General features: G+C 36.0%; 1 protein-coding gene and 1 long non-coding RNA gene across 3 annotated transcripts in view; one reads left to right on the top strand and one right to left on the bottom strand.

Annotated features, from left to right (window-relative positions):
• EMC2 (ER membrane protein complex subunit 2) overlaps positions 1–24,178 on the bottom strand; it is a 43,311-nt gene extending 19,133 nt beyond the window's left edge. For both annotated transcript variants that reach the window (XM_039222348.1, XM_039222349.1), the window contains exons 1-5: positions 24,120–24,178; positions 17,616–17,729; positions 17,089–17,153; positions 16,343–16,428; positions 9,901–9,958 (exon numbers count right to left, since the gene is read on the bottom strand). In XM_039222348.1, the coding sequence (XP_039078279.1) occupies positions 9,901–9,958; positions 16,343–16,428; positions 17,089–17,153; positions 17,616–17,729; positions 24,120–24,159 (363 nt within the window). In that variant the 5' untranslated portion in view covers positions 24,160–24,178. The remainder of the gene's footprint in view (positions 1–9,900; positions 9,959–16,342; positions 16,429–17,088; positions 17,154–17,615; positions 17,730–24,119) is intronic.
• A 159-nt stretch (positions 24,179–24,337) lies between these two features.
• LOC120224121 overlaps positions 24,338–25,977 on the top strand; it is a 122,502-nt gene continuing 120,862 nt past the window's right edge. Inside the window, exon 1 of the long non-coding RNA XR_005526467.1 lies at positions 24,338–24,403. This is a non-coding gene — a long non-coding RNA (uncharacterized LOC120224121). The remainder of the gene's footprint in view (positions 24,404–25,977) is intronic.

Below are 25,977 nucleotides of genomic sequence, written 5' to 3'. Positions count from 1 at the left end.
ATCCCACTGGGGAATTCAAACATTCCTCTAACAATCACATATGCTTTACTTTTGATGTACACAATGTATGCATCATTTCATTCAAATAAATAACCATCCAGATTCTGATAATTACAAGCCAGCAGGGAATCCTAATCTTTACCCAGCCTAAAGTCTTTTACTCTGTCTCATTCATAAGATTTGTATGTTAAGAGATAGAGGGATAGTGGAGATTAGAAAAAAAATCTCACCGTGGCCACTTGAATGTCATTATAAAATATAGATAGCTCCCAATAAATTTTTTTCAGTTTTAAGAAAAACACCTACCTATAAGTCTTTCAAAAGAATAACACAGGACTTGAAAACAGTATTTTACAATAGACAAAACATTTAAACTTTAATTTTTAAAGTTTCTCAAGTAATAAATATAAATATCAGTGCCATTTATGCAGTCATCCCTATGCACTAAACATCTATTGTTTGACAGGGACTGTGCAAGGCAATGAAAATATGAGGGTAAAAAAACAATAGATAATTCATTACAGGAGCTGATGAGAAAAAGACACATCAAATAAAAAGACAATGATAGAGATATCTAGGGTTTTGGCAACATGGAGGAGATCTTAACACAGGGTGTGGCAGAGTGGAGGAGGGTAAAGGCAGGAAGCAAAGAGGGTCCCAGATGTGATACCTGTACTGAAATAGAAAGAGCAAGTAGGCATTAAAAAAACAAACGAGGAAATTGTGTGGAGGACAGAACATAGATGGAGGAACATAGAAGGGAAGGCACAGAAAACACAAACAATAATGTTTAATCAGACAGCCAACATTGTGTGTAATCAAGAGTATCCATTTGAGACGGGAATCAACAGGGACTGAAAGACACTATATAAATTATTATATTTATATCTCTTTCATCTCTAATTCAATGCAGATAGCTAAACAATGAAACAAACTAAAACTATGGCCAAGTTAAGTTTATGATTTATGAATTATGAACATGATTATTATTGTTTTATGTAATACATACTCCACAAGATGCAGACAAGGAAAGTAAAAAGAATGAGGCCTCTTTAGACTAATAAAACTACCTGTCATGGGTGAAAAGGGGGGAGGTTTTGCTCTGAAGAAGTGAAAGTTAAAAAAATCAGAGAAAATCAAGAGATTCCCAATAAATAAGACCATGAGTGATATTTAGAACAATGATAAAAAAACATTTTGGTAAGAAAAAATGAAATGTGTTAAAAATGTATATCCTTGATTATTCAGCTCAGGCTGAAGGCCTAACACAATGCCTACCATATGGTAGGTACTCAAATATTTTTGGAATACTTTCACTCTGTACAACAATGAAAGTGCTATAATAAATGTACCATTTAAAAGGCCTCAAGAATTCAGAAAGAAAAGTAAGAGAAAAGCTCTAAAAGTAACTGAATCTTAAATACTTTAGGAAGAATATTAGACTTCAAATGAGAGCCTTTTTCCAAGTTCTTCTGAAAATAGGTGATGGGTAAATTAACATATAATTAAGAAAGTAATTTCTTTTGGATACATCCTTCTAATTTCACCAATCCAACATCATTTGAAACGTATCTTAACTGTTTATTCCTTATCATGATGCTACTTCCTCTACAGGTAATATGGTACAACAGAGTCCATGTTTTGAAATAAAAAAGATAAACAAATACCAACTCTTGGCACTTACCAGCTATCTAACCAAAGGCAAAAATATTTAACCTTCCCAAATGTCCATAATACCCAATCTCCAAGTATCAATGTAAAGCAACTAACACAGTACACAGTATAGAATGATGTTGAATAAATAGTATCTTCCTTCCTTTCTGTTTATTCTGTTTAGTATTTATGTTAAGCATAACATAACTCTACCTATGAGATCTTTAAAGGCCTGGCACAGGCTTGGTTAATTTGATATTACTATCTTGTCCAATCTATATAGGATTTGCATCAGTTGAGACATTACACAGATGCAGTGAAACTTGTTGACAATATTGCATTCAAATGTAACATATCAGACAAAAAGTCCAAGTGTGAACATGAGTAACAATGAATATTTCTGGTAAGAGGTACGGTAATGAACACTAATGGATACGATTATCTACAAGTTTCATGAAAAAGGGTATACTAAAAACACCTAACTTTATTTCTTGGTGATTTAACAACAGAACCATCTCAATACTGTTGAACATACACTGATATTTTTAGGTCAATAGCATGCACAAAATATAGTTTGTAAAGCACTGCTGTAGGGTTTCAACGATAATTCATTTTTAAAATGCCTTTTAGAAAACAATCCTTTTTGGAGCACCTGGGTGGCTCAGTCAGTTGGGCATCCTACTTCAGCTCAGGCCATGATCTCACAGTTTGTGGGTTTGAGCCCTGCGTTGGGCTCTGTGCTGAGAGTCTGGAGCCTGCTTTGGATTCTGTGTCTCCCTCTCTCTCTAACCCTCTCCAGCTCACACTCTTGTCTCTCTCTCTCTCTCTCTCTCAAAAATAAATAAACAAAAATTTTTTAAAAATCTTTTTGTAAATGATGGAAAACAGAGATTTAAACAACTTAAACTCATCAGAACAGATAGTATTAAAAGAAGAATCTGAAATTTCTGATTCCCATTCTAGATCCTTCTACACTTCTTGAAAGAATCTGAAATATTACAGGCTAAATACTGTTACTATTGTTACTATTATTTTGAATTATGTGTATTTGTAGTAGGTAAAATGTCTTAATTTTATAACAATGTAAAACAACAGAAATTCAATATTAACTAAAACTTTTAAAAGGCTTTAATTAATCAATTTGGAAAACATGCCCAAAAATCTCTCCTATATAAGCAATATATTGATTGATCATGTAAAACCTAAGATACAGCATTTATTTCCTAATAGTATAAAGTCTAAAACAAACTTTTAAGTGATAACACTTCAACTAAGGCAAAGTCAGTCTTCCTAATTAAACGGTGCATGACCGCTTAAAGAAATACCTTTGTGGCAACAGCTGTCTTTCGGCAATGATATATTATTAAGTTACATACTATGCAACAGCCCTTTCCATGTTATTTCTTCTAAAAGAAAAATAACACCACGTGTTGGCATAAGAACCAACTTTATCTATCATGATAATTTTAAATGAGCATTAAGCAGGGGTATCATTTCTGGCTAACGGGAGTAACAAGGATCAGATTTACCCTCTTGCCTGAACCAATTAAAAAACTACACTAAATACATGCAACAATCACTTTTAAGGCACACAAGAGGCAACAAAGAACAGCGATCCCTAAGCGGCTGGAAACAAATGAGGTGAGCACTATTTTTATTGCCCTGGCTAGCTGCCTCGAGAGTATCATGGAATCCTGCATAGGAAGAGAAAACAGGGTGAACTCAGTAGATTCTGTGAGTTCAGGAAAAGGAGCCGAGAGCCCAGGAAGATCAAAGAGTTTGTAGACATAGTACTAGACAAAAAAGAAATAGAATTAAGAACTCTAGATTCCCCTTTGAATCTCAAAGGTTTTCCTTGAGTATTCAGCCTTGTACTGATCAGTGCATGTGAGTGAAAAAACTACCCCAAGCCAAGGAAAGAATCACCAGAAGGGTTTAAGGGGAAGTGTCTTGAACTCACACAGGGCTGGGAATAGTGCCTATTCCCACCAACCAGACTGGAAAATGCCGTGATTCCTGTGGCAATGGACAGAGTATGCAGAAGGATATAATGAGGAATCATTAGTCCTGTACACATTGTTCTGGACCTCTCTAACATAGACCCAAAAGGATCAAATTGTTTTCAAGTAACTGCTATCCCACAAGAAAGCTCAATTCCTATATATAGGAATACAAAAATGGAAAGGGTAAAAACAACTTTTGAAGATGATAGTTTTGTTCACTATCTTTATTGTGTGATGGCTTCACAGGTATATACAAATGTCAAAACTTACCAACTTGCACACCTTACTTAAATGTGTGCAGTCTATTCTACATCAATTTTATGTCAAAACAGTTTTAAAACAGCATTAATTACACTAAAAGTTAAGTAAAGTCTTGAATATTTATCAATTTCCAATTCTTAACTTTTTTTCCTATAAAGTATGCCAATGTTCTGAATTTTTCTAAATGTCTTGTTTGGAAATATCTTTGCAAATGTCAGTTTAAGTCTTAGAAATGAAAACTGTTCGGGACACCTGGGTGACTCAGTCGGCTGAGCCTCCAACTTCGGCTCAGGTCACGATCTCATGGTTTGGGAGTCAATCTCCCCATTAGGCTCGCTCCTGTCAGCCTGTCAGCACAAAGCCTGCTTCAGATCCTCTGCCCCCTTCTCTCTCTGCTCCTCCTCTGCTTACTCTCTCTCTCAAAAAATAAATTTTAAACAATGAAAACTGTTTCAGGGGCACCTGGGTGGCTCAGTCAGTTAAGCGTCTGACTCCTGATTTCAGCTCAGGTCATAATCTCACAGTTTATGGGATTAAGCCAGGCATCAGGTTCTGTACTGACAGTGCGAAGCCTGCTTGGGATTCTCTCTGCTCCTCTCCTGGCTAGCTCATACTCTCTCACTCTCAAAATAAATAACCATTTTTCAAAAAATAAAAATTGTTCCACATTTTATAAGCAATTTTATTAACAAAGTTAGAATTTCTATTATAAAATATTTCTATAATAAAATATAAAGTATTGATGGCCAACGAACAAATCTTCATCAAACTTGCTACATGCTTTCTGTGATATTACATACAAGAGGGCTAGTCAGCAATTCCTCCTGAAACACTTGTCATATCTTAATAAGCTACAGGAGGAAAGAAATACTACCTAAGAAAGGATTAAAGGATTATGGTCTACCAGCAAAATACAATCTAGACTCCCCCTACTGCAGATGCTGGGACACAGAAAGATAGGCCGCTGACCTTACAGAAGGAAAGCAGACTTCTAGGTTCTTCCAAGGCTTATTATGCCCATGACTCTAGGAAATGTAACATCCTGAAAGTATCTTCCTCTTCAGTACATAGACAATTACATCTAAATCCAAAACAAAATTTTAAATATTTGATACATCACAGTATGCAGTTTACAATTCAAGGCAAAATCTGATCTTTCTGCAACAGGAAATTAAATTAAAAAGGCAGTAATTATTATACTTCCTTTCTGAAAAGAGTGATGAATGAATACACTCAACAAAAATTCATTGAAGGCCCACCATATACTAGCCATTAGTCCATGCAATGGACACAATTATTTTTCTCAAGGAACTTTCAAAGGAAGAGAAGCCTACTTTTATTTTAAAAGCAACCAAACAAAAAAAAAAAATGAGTGCTCAGGTAAGCTAAGGGATAAAAGCCTACAGTGAGCCTAATCCAATAATTGACTTTGATAGGATGACTAAAATTTTCATATTTGAGTTATCTTTCTAAAAACCACTTACACCTAAGTAATTTTAATTGTGTACTTTCATTGCAGAATATTCTTTCATCCATTCCCTATCCCTTCCAATTCCACTTGTCTTAGGTTTAGATCCCCATAATCTCTGGCCTAAAATAGAACAGCCACCAAATTACAAATTATTTCATTTTATTGCATGTCCTTCAAACTATCTCCCATATTATTTTTTTTTTAATTTTTTAATGTTTATTTATTTTTGAGAGACAGAAAGACACCACATGAGTAGGAGAAGCTAAAAATCCTCTGTGGAAGGAAATTTGACAACATTTATCAAAATTTAAAGAATTTTTAAATTTATTTCTTATTTGAGAGAGAGAGAGAGGACACATGCACACACAAGCAGGAGAAAGGGATGGAGGGAGGAAGAAAGGGAGGGGCAGAGGGAAGGAGGTGGGAGGGTGAGAGAGGGTGAGAGAGAGAGAGAAAGAGAGAGAATCTAAGCAGTCTCCAAGCTCAGTGTAAAGCCTGGCACAGGGTTCAATCCCAGGACCCTGGTACCATGACCTGAGTCGAAATCAAGAGTCCTATGCTCAACCAATGGAGCCATCCAGGCACCCCTATCAAAATTTAAAATGTATAGTCCTCCAGACTTAAACTGCAGAGTAGGAATACATTTCAGGAAAAAGTCTACAGAAGAATACATTAAAAATGTTAACAATGTTTGCCTAAGTGAAGGAGGACTTGAGATTAGGGTTAAGAGGAAAGACTTATTTTTCACCATACATTCTTTTGTATTGTTTGTAATTTTAAAGATGGGTAGGTTTTATTTCTTTGAAAAAAATATTTCATAACATTTTAAAAATAGATGGGGGAAAAATGTCCTTTTTGTACCCTCCCAAAAGAAAACTGAAAACTTCCTTCCTAATCACTTTATTCTTTCTTTCCTAGGTAAACTTTGTAGTTTAACAGCATGAAAGCTTCAATCATGAGATATGAATGAGGACTTCCCCAGCCCATCATCTTTGTTTCATTTCGACCATACTCATCCTTCAAAGCCTGCAAGGCTCAAAAATCACACTGCAAGTCACTAAGGAATAAGACTTTAAGAGTCTATTTTCGAAGTCTACAGTCTATTCACATCGCTCTGCATCCTTAAGCGCAAAGTCAAGTGGGTGTCTAATTCGTTCTTCTATTCCCAGAACCACGCATACTGCAAGCACTCAACAAATATTTTTTTAAAGATTAATGAATGCAGGGCACCTGGGTGTGTCAGTGAGTTAAGCATCCGACTTCAGCTCAGGTCATGATCTCACGGGTCATGAGTTTGGACCCACGTTGAGCTCTGGGCTGACAGCTCAGAGCCTGGAGCCTGCTTCAGATTCTGTGTCTTCCTTTCTCTCTCAAGGCCCCTCCCCAGCTCACACTCTGTCTCTGTCTCTCAAAAATAAACATTAAAAAATTAAAATGAAAAGATTAATGAACACATGTGAGAGGGAAGGAGAGCACCTTAAAGCTTGAATGAACAACCTCATTCCTATTCTGGATATCTAGAGGCACAAGACCAATGAAAGAGTCATATGATCACTTTTAGACAATGCAAAGAAGAACTACAGTGTAAAACCTTGAATTATAACTATGGATGAGGATGAAACTAGACTTTCTCACCTTTGAGATCATACATTAAAGATACTTTGAAAAAAGAAACTGTGATGTCTTTTACACTACCACTTAACTGTTTAATATAAATAAAGTCTTTCCCTACTAGACTTAATTAGTTCTGGGTCTTGCATGGTTTTGTTATCTACCTCAGTGTCTACCACAGTGCTTTCCATGGATACATTAACAGAAACACTCTTTATTCTTAGTAACATCAACATTCTGGTGGTTCATGACAGGTACTCAATAAACATGTAAAGAAGGACAAAAGAGACTAAGGGGACATGAGATAAAGGTAATATTTCATGAAAGAATAATACATTTAGCAAAGCTGAATTTAGCTACTTTGTTCTAAACTGTTTACCTAGCAACAAAGGGATTTGGTCACTACACCTTCATACGTAGTTCATAAATGAAACCATTTGGATTTCTCTTTTAATCAGTCTTGGAACCATAGAACAAGGAAAGTACCAAAAATACAGGAAAATAATTACATATTGTCTTAAATCCGGAAAAAGTGAAATAATTTGTTAAAACTATCCCCCACTTAAAATGACACATAAAATGGTTGACTCATAATTCCAAAAAACAAATTATAACCTATTGATTTTCAACCTGTTACAAAAAAATTGTTTTGAAACCAACTTTTCAGGACCGTGATTTCGTGTTTTCAATATATGACTGCATTAAAAAAGAATATCTTTGAACCTGTCGTAAAATCTTACAAATGAAGTAAGTACATGAAAAAAATCTTCAAGGAAAGAAAAACAGTACCATTTTCTTAAAACATAGCAAGTAATTAGGATAGCTAAGGTTAAAAAAGTGTTCAAAACTTTCCCATTTTAACTATCCTTTTACTGGAAATACCTAGAAAAATAATAGAAGCTCTTTCTTTTTTTGCTTTTTGTTTTTAATAATAGGTAGGCTTGCAGCTCTCTCAAAGCTTTTCCTGAACTTTGTATAGGCTGAGAATTCTCACAAAATAATAAATCTTTGCCATTCAAATATCTACCTCTACCACCCATTTCCCTCCTACTCCCCACCCCCACCAAAAAAAACCCTAGGAAGTTTCCAGAGAAAATTTCCCTGGGATGGGATAATATTAAAAGCAAAAATCTAAACCACTTCACTACATATATATATTACCACAATGTATAACTTACACAATGTTACTTGTCAATTATATTTCAATAAAATTGAGAAAAGATTATCATTTAAGCAATAAACGTAAGTATTACTACAGGTATCAGAAGACACAGCAGAAATCAGGGATTTATGACTAATGAATGCCTGAGATAAAAGTTGACTAAATGTTGGACACTCCAATATTAAATAATTCCCCAACAGAGCATAAACAATTTACTTAAAACAAATCAAGCAACTAATGTTTAAGATTCAGTATTTCTGCATCTTATAATCCATAATCATACATCAAATGACTTTTCAAAAATGTGTATTTTTAAAAATTTTTTTAATGTTTATTGATTTTTGAGAGGCAGAGCACAAGCAGGGGAAGGGGCAGAGAGAGAGGGAGACTCAGAATCAGAAGCAGGCTCCAGGCTCTGCACTGTCAGCACAGATCCCGATGTGGGGCTTGAACTCACAAGCTGTGAGATCATGACCTGAGCCGAAGTCGGAAGCTTAACCAACAGAGCCACGTAGGTGTCCCCAAAAATGTGTATTTTTAAGGAAACGTTTGCCAAAAAGAGAAAATTTTCATGTATTTGTATTGTGTTAATAAAACAATTTCTCTTCTATAAAAGGACAAAGCAGACTCTAACTGGTTTTTGTTTAAAATTTTTAAAAATATTTTCTTTTAGCAGGCATATGTATGCATGGACGTAATAAAAAATATTAAAATGTCTAATATGCTATCTAAAATGCCTCTAACTTTTCATTGAGTAAAAGATAAGTCTGAGGAAAGCCATTATGCAAAAGTAGTAAACTAAAATTTTCTCAAAATACACTAATATATTCATTCAAATCAGGATAATTCAAGATGTTATGTTATGGGAAACACAATATATTTTTCTTCTTTATGTGTATATATGTACATATATATGTTCTTATCTAGGTATAAGGCAGAAAAAAGCAAAACACCTTTATTAATCCCATATACCAATTACTGTCATGACTTCTTTCATTTTCCATTGAGACAACTAGAATTGAACTACCCAAACAAAACAAATTAGTGTATCATAGACTTCAAGATATTACAAAACCACTGAACTCTGCTGGGTTTTTTTGTAAGCAAACAAAATTCTTTCTTTCTAAATTTCCACTAGTTCCTTTTTCTTTATTTTTTTTAAAGTTTATTTACTTTGAGAGAGAGAGGGTAAGAGCAGGGGAGGGGCAGGGAGAGACAGAATCCCAGGCAGCTCCTAGCTATCAGTGCAGACCCCAACATGGGGTTCGATCACAGGAACCATGAGATCATGACCTAGGCTGTGAGACATCTAACCAACTGAACCACCCCGGCACCCCTTTACTAGTTTCATTTTAACAAGGTATCTTATGAGTTACATTTTACTGAAGAGTTTTAACTCTATTTTAAAAATGTGGTCCAACATATTTTTTTTCAGGTTTATTTAGGAAGAGAGAGAAAGGGAGTGAGTGGTGGAGGGGCAGAGACAGAGGGAGAGGGAGAATCCCAAGCAGGCTCCATGCTCAGCACAGAGCCCTATGCAGGGCTCAGTCCCACAACTGCATGATCAGGACCTGAGATGATTTCAAGACTTGGATGCTTACCTGACTGAGCCACCCAGGCACCCCCAACATAAAATTTTTAAAATAAGAAGCTAAAACCTGGATTCATATGTATTTTTACATTATTTCAAAAATGACTAAATTTCACCTTTTAAAATAAAATTTAGTCAGCTAACTTACAGTGTTAGTTGGATCTTCTTGTAAAATTCGATCATATAGTTGTATAGCATCATCGTATCTATTTGAAAAGAAAAAGAAACATCAAGAATCATTACCTTAATATTCATTGACAAATAGTAAATACAGAAAAAGGTTAAACTGGCAGGACTTTAAATGCATTTACAATTGGAATCCAACTCTCTTCTGATCTTCATGTAACAGCAGTAATTTGCTAGAAATTTTTTACAGAAAAACTTCATGTGAGAGCATTTATAAAAAAAACTTACTTCAGAAATATACTGATTCATGAACAAATAAAACATGAGATGAACAAAATACACTGATTCAGTTTGGCCTAAATACAAAGGTAAAAACTAGCAGCACAGAGTCCTCAATAAATGGGGAAATCTAAAATAAAATCATTAAATATTAATAAAACAAAACAATGAAGTATATAAAGAAGGACAAAATTAATGCTATAGAACAAGGGTTCTAAGACATAGTACATAAGACACAGTACATAAGAGTTCCCTGGAAATCTGGGAAACACACTGAAAACAACAAGAGGAAGGTAGGAAACCATTCCTTTTATTAATATAATGATAATCTCAACTTTAGTAGTTTTCTAGTTTTGGGAGGTATTTTATTAGAAAACTTACATTGTTTTTCTGGTTGTATAAAAACTAGGCATTATTAACACCTAGTTTTATATTACATTTAACTTTTACTATAATAAAATAATAGTGAGTTCTTTTTAAATTTGTTTAATGTTTATGCATTTTTAAGAGAGAGAGAGCGCGCGCAAGGAGGGGAGGGGCAGAGAGGGAGACACAGAATCTAAAGCAAGTTCCAGGCTTTGAGCTGTCCACCACAGAACCCAACACGGTACTCAAACTCACAAACCATGAGATCATGACCTGAGCCAAAATTGGACACGTAAACCGACTAAGCCACCCTGGTGCCCCCAAAATAGTAAATTCTGTAAAAACTGAATGTGATGGTTAATTTTTTTAACTCAGTGTGATGTAGCAACTTAAGTGGCCATGGGATACCCAGACTAAATATTGTTCCTGGGTATGTCTGAGGATGTTTCCAGATGCGATTAGCATTTGAATCTGTGGACTCAATAAAATTGACTGCCTTTCCCAATGTGGGTAGACATTACCCAATCTCTTGAGAGTTTGAATAGAACAAATGCAGAGGGAAGAGTTATTCACCCCTTTTTAATGCCTCACTACTTGAGCTGGGACATTCCATCTCATCTTCTCTTGCCCTCAGTCTGGGATATACACCATCAGGTCCCTTGATTCTCAGGCATTTGTACTTGGACTCAGATAGAATTATAGCACCAACTTTCCTGGGTCTCCAAGTTGCAGACAGCAGATTCTGGGACTTCGCAGCCTCTATAATTGCTTCATAATAGATCTCGCTCCTCCTGCCCACCTATATGTACACCAATATGCCCTTGATTCTGTTTCTCTAGAGACTCCTAATACACTGCAGGTTCACAAAAATTTACCTTTAGTCAGCAATGTTCTCAAACCTACTTGTCGATTCTCCTGCAGGGCTTCCTTTAAAGAATAATCTGGATTACACCACTAGCAAACTAATCTCAGTAAAATGGGGACTAAGCAACTACATACTTTTTTAAAAAGGTCACAGATCACTCTAATTCCCATAATCGTGTATGAGAATCAATGATTTATGGTCCCATGTAATGAAGACACATAATAGCCACTCTTTCAGGAGAAAAAAAAAAAAACCACACAAACACAACAGCAAAACCTTATTGGATAAAATGATTATGAGAGTTCCAATTAAAGGGCAAGGCTTAAAGAAATTAAAGTTCACTAGGTATCTTAGAAAACCTGATTTAAGAATAAATCATTGTTACCATATGAATTTTTGTACAGTTATAAAAGGGGTAGAAGGATAGTAACTATTAAAATGTGTCCTTTGGAAACTAGTACCTCTCAAATCCTTACAAAATAATTTTAAAAACCATCCATGTTGGATTTTGGGATGTGTCTGGCTATTTACTATTTTAAGAATGGTTTAAAAATACTAGATATACTAAACTTGAAATAAAACAAAAAGGGATATTAGAGTAAAACACTGATTCAGGAACAATTCTTTGTAGATTTCTTCCATTCTGTCCTCTGATTCAAATTACTTTGTTAACCTTTAATAATACTGTTTTATTTTTTTTATGCCCTTTGCTTGCTTACAGAGAAGATCCAATGAGATTAAAATGTACATATAGGGGCGCCTGGGTGTCTCAGTCGGTTAATTGTCTGATTTCACCTCAGGTCATGATCTCATGGTTCATGAGTTCAAGCCCCATGTCGGGCTCTGTGCTGACAGCTCAGAGCCTGGAGCCTGCTTCAGATTCTATGTCTCCCTCTTTCTCTGCCCTCCCTTGCTCATATTCTGTCTCTCTCTCTCCTCTCAAAAATAAATATACATTAACATTTAAAAAATGTACATATAAACAAATACATAAGCCAAAAGCCAAGGAATAAAAGGATTAAGAAAAATTATATCAATATATCTTGCTTAATAAAAGCTACTATAACTAGGTACAAGTTACTCTGTCTTACCTAAAACACCAAATTTATAAAGTAAGGAGCTATAAGCTCACCCTAAAATTCATATGTAATAAATTCAAGGGACTCAGAATAGACAAAATCCTCTTTGAGGGACAAAAAGAACAAAGTCAAAGGCCTCATACTTCCAAATTTCAGAATTTACTACAAAGCTACACTATCAATAGTGTGGAATCAATACACTGTGGCATGTGATAAACATTTAAATCAATGGAACAGAACTGAAAGCCCAGAAATCAAGCCTCATGTTTATATTCAATTAATTTTCAACAAGGGTGCCAGACAATTAAATGGGGAAAGCAAAGTAATGTCAACAAAGATGTTGGAACAACTGGATAACCATATGCCAAAGAATAAAGTGGGGCAACTACCTCACCGCCATAAAAAAACATTAACTCAAACAGATCAAAGACCTAAATATAAAAACTAAAAGTAACTATAGAACTCTTAGAAGAAAGGATAAGTGTAATCTTTGTGACTTTGATTAGGCAATGGTTTCTACATATGACACCAAAAGAAGGGACAATAGAAAAACAGAACTAGATTCATAAAAAAAAATCAAAAACTTTTGTAATCAAAGGACACCATTAGGCAAGTGAAAAAACAACCCACATAATGTGAGAAGTTTTGCAAATCATATTATCTGATAAGGGACTTGTATCTAGACTGTATAAAAAAAAACTCTTACGATTAACCCCATTTAGAAACAAAGAATATGAATAGGCATTTCTCCAAAAGGCCAATAATTGCATGAATAGATGCTCAAGATTTCTAGTTCCTGGTTTGGCACAAAAAGATCCTGAAAGTCATCACTCCAATCCTCACAAGAAAAAAGTTAAACAAACTGAACAAACCAATAACTCTTCTTAGATCCATCGGAAAATTGACATCACCAAGTAAACCACTGCCCCTAAAATTGGGAGATAGATCAATACAGATAAATACAGCATAATAGGGCTTAAGACTCTATCAAAAACTGTTAGAGCTAATAAATGAATTCAGTAAGGTTGCAGGATAGAAAAATCAAGATATAAAAATCCATTGCATTTCAATACACTAATAATAATCCTTTATTAATCTCATTTACAAGTCATCAAAAAGAATATACTACCCAAGAATATATTTAACAAAGAGGTGAAAGCCCTGTGTATTGAAAACTATAAAACACTGGGGCACCTGGGTGGCTTAGTCGGTTAAGCGTCCGACTTTCGCTTAGGTCATGATCTCACCGTTCGTGGGTTCGAGCCCCGCGTCGGACTCTGTGCTGACTGCCAGCTCAGAGCCTGGAGCCTGTTTCAGTCTGTGACTCCCTCTCTCTCTGACCCTCCCCTGCTCACGCTGTCTCTCTCTCTCTCTCCTAGAAATAAATAAAACATTAAAAAAAAAAAAGAAAAAAGAAAACTATAAAACACTGATGAAAGAGACTGAAGAAAATAAAAAGATATCCATGCCCATGGATTGGAAGATTATTCATAAAATTTCCATACTACTCAAAGTAATCTAAAGATCCCATACAAGTCCTATCAAAATTCCAATGGCACTTCTCATAGAACTAGAAAAGTCTCAAAATGTGTATGGAACCACAAAAGACACTGACCATCCAAAGCCATCCTGTGCAGTAAGAACAAAGCTGAAGACATCATACTTCAAACTATAAACAAAGGTATAGTAATCAAAGCATTATGGTATTGTTATAACAACAGACACACAGATTAATGGAACATAACAGAGAATCCAGAAACAAACCCAAACACATATGGTCATCTAACTTACCAAAGAGAAGCTAAGGATATACAATGGGAGAAGGATAGTGTCTTCAATAAATGGTCTTGGGAAAACTGGACAGTCATATGCAAAAAAATAAAACTGAACTACTATCTTTTACACCATACGCAAAAATCAAGTCAAAATTAAAGACTTCAACATAAGACCTGAAATCATACAACTCCTAGAAATAAACATAGGCAGTAAGTCCTCTGATACCAGTCTTAGTGATGATTTTTTAGATTTGACACCAAGAGCAAAGGCCAACAAAAGCAAAAATAAAGAAATGGAACCATATCAAACTAGAGAGCTTCTGTACAACAATAACAAAAAGTTCAACAAAACGTAAAGACAACTTACAGAATGGGAAAAAATAATTGCAAATCATCTAATGTTTACAAATACCTGATAAGAAGTTAATATCCAATATATATAAAAAATTCATACAGGGGTGCCTGGGTGGCTCAGTCAGTTAAGTATCCCACTCCTGACTTCAGCTCAGGTCAGGAACACATGATGGTGAGACGGAGCCCCACCAAGCGGGCCAAAGAGCCTGCTTAAGATTCTCTCTCTCCCTGTCTCCTCTCCCTCTGCCCATCTCCCTTGCTTGCTCTCTCTAAAATAAAAAACAAAACGAAACAACAAAAAAACTCTTACAATCAATGGCAAAAAATAAAAATCCATATAAAAAGAAGTAGAGGAACTGAAAAGACATTTGCTGAGGAAGACATACAAATGGCAAACAGGTACATGAAAAGGTGAAAGGTGCTCGACGTAGTTAATCAAGACGGAAACGAAATCAAAACCACAATGAGCTATCACCTCACACATAATAAAATGGCTATTGTCAAAAAGACAAGACATAACAAGTGTTGACAAGGATGCAGAGCAAAAGGAACCCTTGGCACTGTTAGTGGGAATATAAATTAGCACAGCCACTATGGAGGTTCCTTATAAAATTAAAATTAAAACTACCATTTGATCTAGCAATTCCACTTCTGGGTATTTATCCAAAGGAAATAAAATCACTATCTTGAAAAGATATTTCCATCTTCATGTTCACTGCAACATTATTTGCAATAGCCAATACATGGAAACAATCTAAGTGTTCATTGACAGATAAGTGGATAAAGTCTGATAGAAGTCTGATTCAATGGAATATTATTCAGTCATAAAAGAGGAAGAAATTCTCCATTTATGAGGTTGGATGGACCTTGAGGGCATATGCTAAGTGTAATAGTCAGGCAGTCAAAGACAAATACTGTATAATCTCACTTCTAAGTGGAATCAAAAAGAACACAAACTCAAAGAGAAAAGATTAGTGGTTGCCAGAGATGGGCTGTGGGCGTGGGCATACTAGGTAACAGTGGTCAAAAGGTATAAACTTTCAGTTAAAGTCCTAGGGATATAAGGTACAGCATGGTTACTATAGTTAACAATACTGTGTTGTGTACTTGAAAGTTGTTACTAAGACAGTAAATCTTAAAAGTTCTCATAAGAAAATAAATTGTAACAATGTATGGTGATGGATATTACCTAAATTTAACTATGGTAATCATTTCACAATATATATAAATATCAAATCATGATATCATACACCTGAAACTGAGTATCACTTCTATCCCAATTAAAAAAAATAATAATACCTCCTATACCTTGAATGCCTCTATGGGTACCTTCAATGCCTGTCATTACTAATTCCCAAAACAACCCTGAGAAGTTGGTAATATTCTTGTTTTGCGGGAATATAGCAAAAAGGCTTAATAAAAAATAAGTTAAAAGTAAGTTAAATAATGTGCCAGGTAAACAGCTAATAAATCTTAGAAAGAGGATATAAAACCAGTCCTTACTCCTGAACATGATCCCATTTCTCCAGGCCAGAGATGGTAAATGAATTACACTCCTATGTCAAATCCTATTTATTGGGAGTAATTGACAAAATTTATACTGGGAAGAACTAACACTATTCTGAAACTCAGTAGCAAAACATCTTGCACAATTAAATGATACTGCCATGGGTCTAGTAGGACCTACATCTATACCCATGTTTATCATTTTAAAATGAGATCATACTGTTGAAAAGATTCACTTACCTTTCCATGGCTTCAAATCTCATGCCCGTTAGTCTCTTGACTCTATGACTGCCAGGGAACTGTCTTCTCAACTCCTGAAGACAAAACTGAAAAAAAATAATTGGTAAAAAAGACTTAAATAGCAGTAATTACATTACATATACCAAATGGGCTACATACCATAAAGTCGCAAAATCCTAAGTCAAATCATAAGTCCGTGACTGTGCTATGAAAGTCATTTTAAAACCCAAAAGAAAAACTTGTTTTTAACTATCCACTTCTTATTTTAAACTCTATAATATAGCTTAATTCAACTGTTAAGTGGATAATTTTTACCAACTAATTTAAACTCTTCAGTAAAATTGGAATACTAAATATCTACTTCTCCAGATTATTAAAAAGATTTAAGAACATTCCCTGTCCCAAAGTACCTAGTTAGTCTTACCTACTCTTAAGATTAGTTCTGAAGGGGCACCTAGGTTGCTCAGTCAGTTAAGCATCTGATTTTGGCTTAGGTCATGATCTCATAGTTTGTGAGTTCAAGCCCCATACCAGGCTCTCCACTGCCAGCGCAGAGCCCACTTCAGATCCTCTGTCCCCCTGCCCCCTGCTTGCACTCTCAAAAAAAAAAAAATTTTTTTTAAACTTAAAAAAAAGAGTAGCACTGAAAACTAGCTATAAAAGCATTCAAATGCAAGCCATTGTCTTAGCTACTTTATATATATTTCATGAAGCAGATTTAAAATAAAATTAGTTTAAATACTTACCAATGCCAAGTCATCTCTACCATAGTCTAGGGCTGCGATCATTACTTGTTCATATATGATCCAAACTATATATAAAGACAGAGAAAGAACTGAATTTAGTGTAAAAATCTCCCAAAAGAAATCAGACCTTATTTCTGATATTTTAGAGAAAGTCATTTATAACTGAAAATTGTTTTACCATATTACATCAGGAATTAAAAATGCATCCTCATATGCTTTCAGTAATATATACCTTAATTATCTTTTAAAAAGTAAATACCCTTGCCTTCTCAAAAATTCTTTATGATGTATATTTTGACCAGGTCAGGACTATAGCCCTGTGAACATTAAAACAAAAATGCCTATTTGATAGCTCCACTACAACCAGGAATCAGAAATCCTTCTCAAAATGATGTATCCTTGACTTCCTGAAAAGTCTTCTTAAAAAGGGACAAATCATAGATTAAACAGCAGGAAAAATATAATGAAAATATGGTTTTTAAAAGAACAAAAAAACATAAATAGGATGAGCATGAATAATAACTTACTATCATCTCCAAGCTTAGAAGCATATTCATTAATTAATTCCTCTCCAACTTCCACAATTTGCTCACTATTTCGTGAGTTTTCTTCTCTCCATTTTCTCATTTTATCTCGCATCTCTGAAAAAAATAAAGTTTGTTATTACGTATATATTTGATCATTGTCAAAAAACTGACAAAGAAGTTGAAATCAATTTTTCAGGAAAATAAGGTCATATTAATGTAAGTCTATGGCATTTCAAAGTTGATAAAGCAGAAAATCAACTTAACAAGAGCAACAGACCTTTTAGAAGATTAAAAAGACATTACAACTGATGTTACAACTGTAAAAGTAATGAATGGCATGAGTCCACCACAAAGATCTTCCAACCCTTGAAGCAACTATGGATTTTACTTTTTTTGAAGTTACAGACAACTTGCAGAATTTGATAAAAGCTAGGGATTATTTTCACAGAAAAAAAGAAATGCATAAAATTATACATAGAAATCTCAAAAATCCAAGGTGCTCCTAAAGCTCACCTACTCATTCAAGGATGCAAAATTTCAAAATCAGGGGGTCATATCTGGCATCAGCACTGACAGGATACTCATCACAAAACTTCCTGAATATCATTACAACAGTACATACAATGTATAAGGATATACAACCATGGAAGAAAATAAACAACATAAAAAAATCAGAACATGGGGCACCATGTCTCAGTCGGTTGAGCGCCCGACTTCGGCTCAGGTCATGATCTCACGGTTCGTGGGTTCGAGCCCTACATTGGGCTCTGTGCTGACAGCTAGCTCAGAGCCTGGAGCCAGTTTCGGATTCTGTATCTCCCTCTCTCTCTGACCCTCCCCTGCTCATGTGGTCTCTGTCTCTCTCTCAGAAATAAATAAAACACTAAAAAAATTTTTTTAATCAGAACAAAGGAAATCTTTCAGTTACATACATAAAAATAAATGGGAAGAAGAAAGCAAGGTAAATAGTACTTGCAAACAAAAGTGTCACAAGAATAACTCTGCATATTATAAAATAAGAGTATGGGGCACCTGGGTGGCTCAGTCGGTTAAACATCCAACTTTGGCTCAGGGCATGATCTCACGGTTCGTGGGTTTGAGCCCCACAATGGGCCCTGTGCTGACAGCTCAGAGCCTGGAGCCTGCTTTGGATTCTGTGTCTCCCTCTCTCTCTGCCCCTCCCCTGCTTGCATTCTGTCTCTTCCTCAAAAATAAACATTTTTTAAAAATTTAAAATTAAGAGTGAACTGAAAAGTTTCAAAAAGCATTTTGGTAATAACAGAAATAATAACTGAGAAAAAGAAATAGTACCTAATACAGTAAACAAAAGATCCCTTTCTCATATAATTAAAATAGAATGAATTGTCCAATTCACCAATCACATACATGCTTTCTTACTACCTCTGAAAATCTAACATACTTACTCACCTTCTCCTTCTACAGATAGATGCAGAATAGATTTAAACAATTAAATTGTTGTTGAACACATAAGTTAAATAAACTATATGACAGACCCCTAAAGAATAAGTATAAAACAAGCACAAGGGATTTTCACTACTTTTATATGCATTATCTGAGTCCCTAAAGCTCAAAGTCTAAAAATGAAAATAAAAATCATTAAGATGAAAATAGACCCTATATGGTCTAGCAAATTAAATTAATACAGTTAATTCCTTCTACTGACAACTGGAAATCAGCTGGACTCTCACTCTGTTTGGGATTTGAACTGAATCTTGTAATTTTGAAGAGGATATGAACAAACAAAAAAGCAGATTATTCATACTCCACAAGTTAAGGGCTCAGTCCTACAAAACTGCCCCACTTTCACATCAATCACAAGTCAGGGCCACCATTATTTCTGACCAACTCACTATAAAGTCTGGGGTTCTCACAACCTCCTTTTCAGGTTTGCTAGAATGACTCACATAACTTTGATAAGAACTCACTTACTCTGCAGGAACAGTAAAATGGAAGAGATACACATGCAAAGTGAAGGACGAGAGGGGAAGCAGAGGAACTTCCATGCTTTTTCTAAGCTAATAACCATCTCAGCACCTGAATGTGCTTACCAACCCGGAAGATCTCCAAAACCTATAGGGGGGTTTATAGGGTTTCATTCCACGAGCATGACTTATCTCCAGATCCTCTCCCATCCCAGAAACTCAAGGAATGAGACTGAAAGTTCCAATCTTTAATAAGGGACCCTGGTCTTTTTGGGTGACCAGCCCTCAACTGAAGCTGACCAGCCCTCAACTGAAGCTAACCAGCCATAGATCGTCTCATTAGCATACAAAAAAGATACTTTTATTCTAGAAACTCCAAAAGTCTCAGAGGCTCTTGTGTCAGAAACCCAGGAATAAGACTAAATATAACCCTATCAACCCTATCATTCAGGAAATTTCAAGGGTTTGGGGGCTCTGTGACAGGAACTGGAGACAAAGACCAAATACATATCCCTTATTATATCACAACATAATAAAATGTTAACTTTAGATCCACAGCATGAGTTCTCAAAACTCATTCAAACACTATTCCCTATACCATGGTTCACTTACATAGTCTTAAACCCACATTCACTTTTACCCTGGCAGATTATTTTAAAAGAGTAAATGCCTTGGGGATATAAATTACTTAGTGTTTTGCAGCTATGTTCCATTACACTGCACCCTTGCCCATTTGTTGACACCCAAATTAGGCTAGCATTCAAAGGGCCAAACTATCTTTCTAGGTCTTACCTTGAAAAAAAATTACCTTCAGAAAACATATGTTATATATATATATATATATATATATATATATATATCCATAAATATGGATCTTTAGCTTAAAAGTGAAGTCTCAGGGTATGTTCCATGAGATCTGGGGCCCTGCCTATCTTATTTAGCACTGTATCCTCAAGAACTGGAACAGTGGTGCAAAGTACTCAGACATGTAGACATGTACTTAATTAACATGTCATTTAGTATATAGGCCAATAGTTAAAGCTAGGTATGGATAAGATTACCCAAAGAAGGCATTTAGTTTTGGACTCTTTGAAGCTGATGAGAACTTTGAACTTTCTCTTCCCAGAAATATGTACATGTTTATAACACTAAATTTTACATATAATTTCAGGTAATTCAAAGACCACATAAAACACCCTTCCATCAGTCAGGAGTCTACTGATCTCAGGCTTAATAACCATTGATAAAAGATTAAGTAGAGTGCTAAAAAATGAACCATTAAGAACACCAAAAATCAAGGACCAAATGGGTATAGAAAACTCACAAAAGAAAGGTCTAAAAGGAGGAGACCCTTAATGTTATTATGATACCAAGGAAAGAATGTTTCATGGAAGGAGTGATCCACAACAACAAATATAGTATAGATGTTAAAAAAAAAAACAAAAAAAAAAACCCACATTCATTAGATCTGTTAATAGGTCACCCTAGAAACCCTACTGGAATGATAGGGAATGAAACCAATTTATGGTTGAAGGACTCAATAAAACGAAAGAAAGTAGACATAGCATAAACAACTAAAATCTCTTCAAACATTTTTATAAATATGTTTTCAACAAATATTCATTTAGTGCCTATGACAGGCCATTGTGCTAGACATCCTATCCATATATCCTATTTTCAAAAATCTTGACTATACTCTTTTAACAACTCTTCTTTTAAAAAATGTTTTTATTATTTATTTTGAGAGAGAGAAAGCACACACACAAGTGAGGGTATGAGCAGAAAGAGAGAATTCCAAGCAAGCTCTACGTAATGTCAACACAAAGCCTGATGTAGGGCTCAAATCCATGAACCATGAGATCATGATCTGAGTTTTCTACCTACAAACACATAAGTAGTAAGTTCTCTGTCTAATAAACATCATTAATTTTCAACTGGCTGAATAAGTTAACTATACATTCTACTTTTTTTATAAATCCCAAATGAAGAGTGTTAGACTTACTATATGAATCTTTTATAGACCTGATAAATTTTCCTATCACAAGAATTACAGTACTTTTTGAATAAGTCATTTCCAAAGCTTTAATTCATGATGCTATTCAATGAAATGTGGTTCTGGTAAGGTGTGAAACCTTCATTTTACAAACAAGCAAATATATCCCATTAGTACAGTAAGCTGCCTAAGTCTAAGATACTACAGAAATTATTCCAACACTAGAAAAATGACTTACAGTCTTTTTGTAAAAATGTGTTCATGTTTATTACTGTTATTAACAATTCATTTAGTCAACAAGTTATTACTGATCTCCTCCAAAATGTCTAGCACAAGAACAAGATCTGCCTGGTTTCTCCCTTCATTCTAGGAGACAAAATTCTAAAACTTAACAAACTGAATAAGTACTTCAATAGTATGAGGACACAGAGTTAAAGGACTAGGGGTATATTTTGTTGCTTTTGCTGTTTTTTTTTTCTTTTTAAAAAAATTTTAGTGGAGGAGTGGGGTAGGGTAGTCAAGGAAGGCTTTCTGAAGTATGTGGCCTATGAAGAGAATTCTGAGGAATGGTAATGGATAATGGTAGCAAGTGTAGGACAAGAAGGGAGAAACACTCCTAATGGAAGAAATAACATTTGTCCAGCCCTAAGATAAGAGGAACATAAGACATTTAGGGAATTCAACAAAAGCCACCATAACCAGCTCATACAGTAAGAGGGTAAATAGTTTAAGATACAGCTGGAGACACAGACAGGACGTAACCTATCTTTTTATAAAAACTTAATAGTTTAAAAGCACTTTAATGTTTACTTTTTTGTTTAAACTTGTGAAGTAGTTAATATTTATAATTCTAAATCTAATTATATCACTTCTCCTCAGAATGCCTACAAGGTAAGGTCCAAGTTATTTGTCTGCTGGTAGGTATGATAGTTACACACACCTACTTGTTCCTACCATCTAATAAACCCATGATAAACATATCTTTAAAGTAGCATTTTCTAGGGGCACCTGGGTGGTTCAGTCGGCTAAGTGTCCAACTTCAGCTCAGATCACGATCTCATGGTTCATGGGTTCAGGCCCCACGTAGGGCTCTGTGCTGACAGCTCAGAGCATGAAGCCTGTTTCGGATTCTGTGTCTCCCTCTCTCTCTGACCTCCCCTGCTCACATTGTCTCTCTCTCTCTCTCAGAAATAAATAAAACATTAAAAGAAATTTTTAAAAAATAAAGTAGCACTTTCTAAAATGTATGAAATACTTGAAACATTTTTAAAGTAGCATTAAAAATAACAGCCACATATCTTACCATCTGGCTACTAAATATCCTGACACAAGCCTTTTAAAACTATGTATATACAGGTTTGTCTTCTCCATTAGACTGTGAACTCCTTGAAGGTAGGGACTGTGTGCTTTTTAATTCGATATATTCAAGATCTAGCACTAAGTACTTAATACTTTTATTATAAAGAATTGCCCAAATACAAATAGAATAGAAATAACTGAAGTTCACATTGCACCAGAGGCCACAAAACCAGTAATAAATTATTGAATTTGGTTTAAGTATAAAGGAATTTTACTCTTTTCCATATGTTTGCAATTTTTTAATACTGGGATAGTCATATATTCGCCATTAAATGGTCAATATGGCTTTCAGTCATCATGTTATTAGGTCACTGTTTAAACATCTGAAGAAGCATTTACTAAACAAATAAGCTGTTTCAGTCTGTTAAATGCTGGGAATATAAATTTCAATTACACAACTCTTATTTCTTAGAGAAACTCTTAGCTCTCCTCTTAGCCATGCTCCCCACCGAAGTTTTTAGAAGGGAAAATCTCTTTTATAGAATTGGTTCAAAGTCTGGCTTCTTCCAGATTTAAAGTACACTCTCCACCTTAAAGTAAGATGGGGAAAGAAGCTTACCACACTTGAGCATATGCTCGAGATAACCAGTTCTTTACCCCTTCATAACAGGGATTACTGGCAGGAATTAAGAAAGTTGTGTTATGTGCATAAATGTGTTTTCAGGGGGAATGCGGCAGCGAATAATTAAGAGAAATCAGAAAACCGGTTTGCAGAGAGAACAAAATGTAAATCGGCATGTAGAAGAATTGGATTTGTTCATGAGTCTTCCACAGACCTTTCCAGAGTTGTAACCCTTACAAAGCACTGAATAAAGGGCCTTACAGGCCCTGTATTTCTTGGGTGCTGGGAAGCTTCAGCAAGCAACTATCTCGCTTCCTCTGCGTCGCCCAGCAGCCACTATTAAAAGTGTGACAGACCCAGGTCCCTCCCGCTTTATAAAGGAAGCTTCCCTGGGCCATTGTACTTGCGCAGAGGTATGTGGGTCCCTGAGTCTATCGATGAGCACAAGCGGTGGGTAACATCGCGGATTCTAGTCCGTGACTGGGCCACGGAAGGGGTCGGCCTCAACCTCCACCTCAACTTGGCCCGTCCAGAGAGCTCCAGTGCAGAAGACAGACCGGAGAATCCACGTCTCCACGGGCAACGGGCGCTGCCGAAACGCTTCCCAGGACTTTTGGTCTCTCCGCACCCGCCCTGCCCCAAGTTACCTTCCCAAGTGACATCGTAAAGCTCTGAGACCTTCGCCATCTTCTCAGAACCTGGAGGCAGGGGAAACACCGTCACGTGACCTACGACTGGGTGGTACCGAATTACGACACTATTTCTCATTGGCCGAGAGAGCGGAGGGGGCGGGTTCCGCCGCGCACGTGCACGCGGCTCAGTGGAGGAGCTGTTGGGGAAGAGGGCGGGGCAAGCTGGGTGGCGAGCCGCGCTCCGGGACTCTGAGGACACCATGGCTAGCCGCCGGAGGCGGGAGTCGGCGTGGGCTGAGGTGACTATTTCGCCGGGAGTTTTAGTAAATGCTGGGTTTTTTAATGTGCGCCACACCCAGTTTTTCTTTCCTTTTCCTTTCTTTTTCTTTTTTCTTTTTTTTTTTTTTACACAGGCGTATTCGTTCTCTTCCCACTCCCTAACCCAGTGTCGTGTTCTCTTCGTGTACTGCTGCAACGTAACATTCTGCTCCAAACCTTTATGGTCCACAACCTTCCTACTCCCTAAACAGGATTTGCTTTCCATTGCCTTTTGAATGTTCGGCTAAACTGATACGCTCCAAAATGTTTTCTTAATCTCTTTGAGGGACTAATTGGGATGCTACCTTTATACGTAAGGTTTGTGTGGCCGAGGACTTCTTGCTGTTCACATGAATGTCTTCGTCCCACGCTGGATCACTGTCTGCCACTCTAGATTTGAAAAGTCGTAAGATCAGCCAATATGTAACTCCTTATAATTAAATGAATGAATGAAATACTGAATAAATGTACGAATGAGACCGTCAGAGTCCCTGCATGTCGCTCCTCTGTAGTCTCAAAGGCGGGGGGCGGGGGGGGGGGGGAAGGAAGGCCTCTTTTTTCCTCACCCTTTCCCACCAAGCTCATTGCTTTCAAGCACTTTTAGACGTAGTTTACTAGAGCTAGGAAGAAATGTCCCGAGGAGAAGCAAAAAAATAAGTTCAAACGCATATATTTAGTATTTAAAATAATGGAAACAAAATCATAGAGAATATGTAAAGTGAGGAAAAAAGGCTACAAATCGCTGTAGTAAATGGTCAGTGAAGAAGAGGCAATCAAGATAAGAGAAAGGAGAAATGAGAGTCATGTCCCACAAGCCAAGAGAGTAGAATTGAAAAAGAAAAAAAAAACTATCAGTGGCACCTGCCACAGAGAAGTTATATAAGGACAGAGAAAAGACTATTGAACTTACAAAATTGGAGTAGATTGTGAACAAGCTTCATTTTCTCCAAACTAAACGGACCTTTTAGAAGCTCTTCATTCAGAAAAATTAAAAACCCTCCCCACTCAGAAATTCACATATTTGGGGCGCCTGAGTGGCTCAGTCACTTAAGCCTCAGTCTTTTGATTTCAGCTCAGGTCATGATCTCACACGGTTTGTGAGTTCAGGCCCCAGCTCAGAGCCTGGAGCTTGCTTCCGATTCTGTGTCTCCCTCTCTCTGCCCCTCCCCTGCTTGCATTCTGCATCTCTCTCTCTTTCAAAAATAAATAAATATTTAAACATTTAATTAAAAAATAAAAGAAATTCACATATTCCAATTCTTCAATAAAACAGCCTGGTGTAATGGAAACAACAAGGACTCAATCAGACAGATTTGAGTCCAAGCTCCACTATTTAGTAGCTGGTTGACTTTCAGGATGTGACTTTCAGCTGAGCATCAGAGTTGCTCATTTATAAAAAGAAGTTAATTGTATCTATATGAAAAGAAAATGTCTACTTTGAGTTGTTATCAAGAGTAAAAAATAGTGCATGACACTCTCATGGAGGTACCAGTCCTTTATAAATATGCTGATGACTCCAAAACTTCTCCTCTGAAACCTAGTGTGGCTTTTTTGA

This window comes from Hyaena hyaena, unplaced genomic scaffold, assembly GCF_003009895.1.
Source record: "Hyaena hyaena isolate Hyena2069 unplaced genomic scaffold, ASM300989v1 scaffold_1108, whole genome shotgun sequence".
Taxonomy (NCBI): domain Eukaryota; kingdom Metazoa; phylum Chordata; class Mammalia; order Carnivora; family Hyaenidae; genus Hyaena; species Hyaena hyaena.
This window is presented reverse-complemented; position numbering and strand designations above follow the sequence as displayed.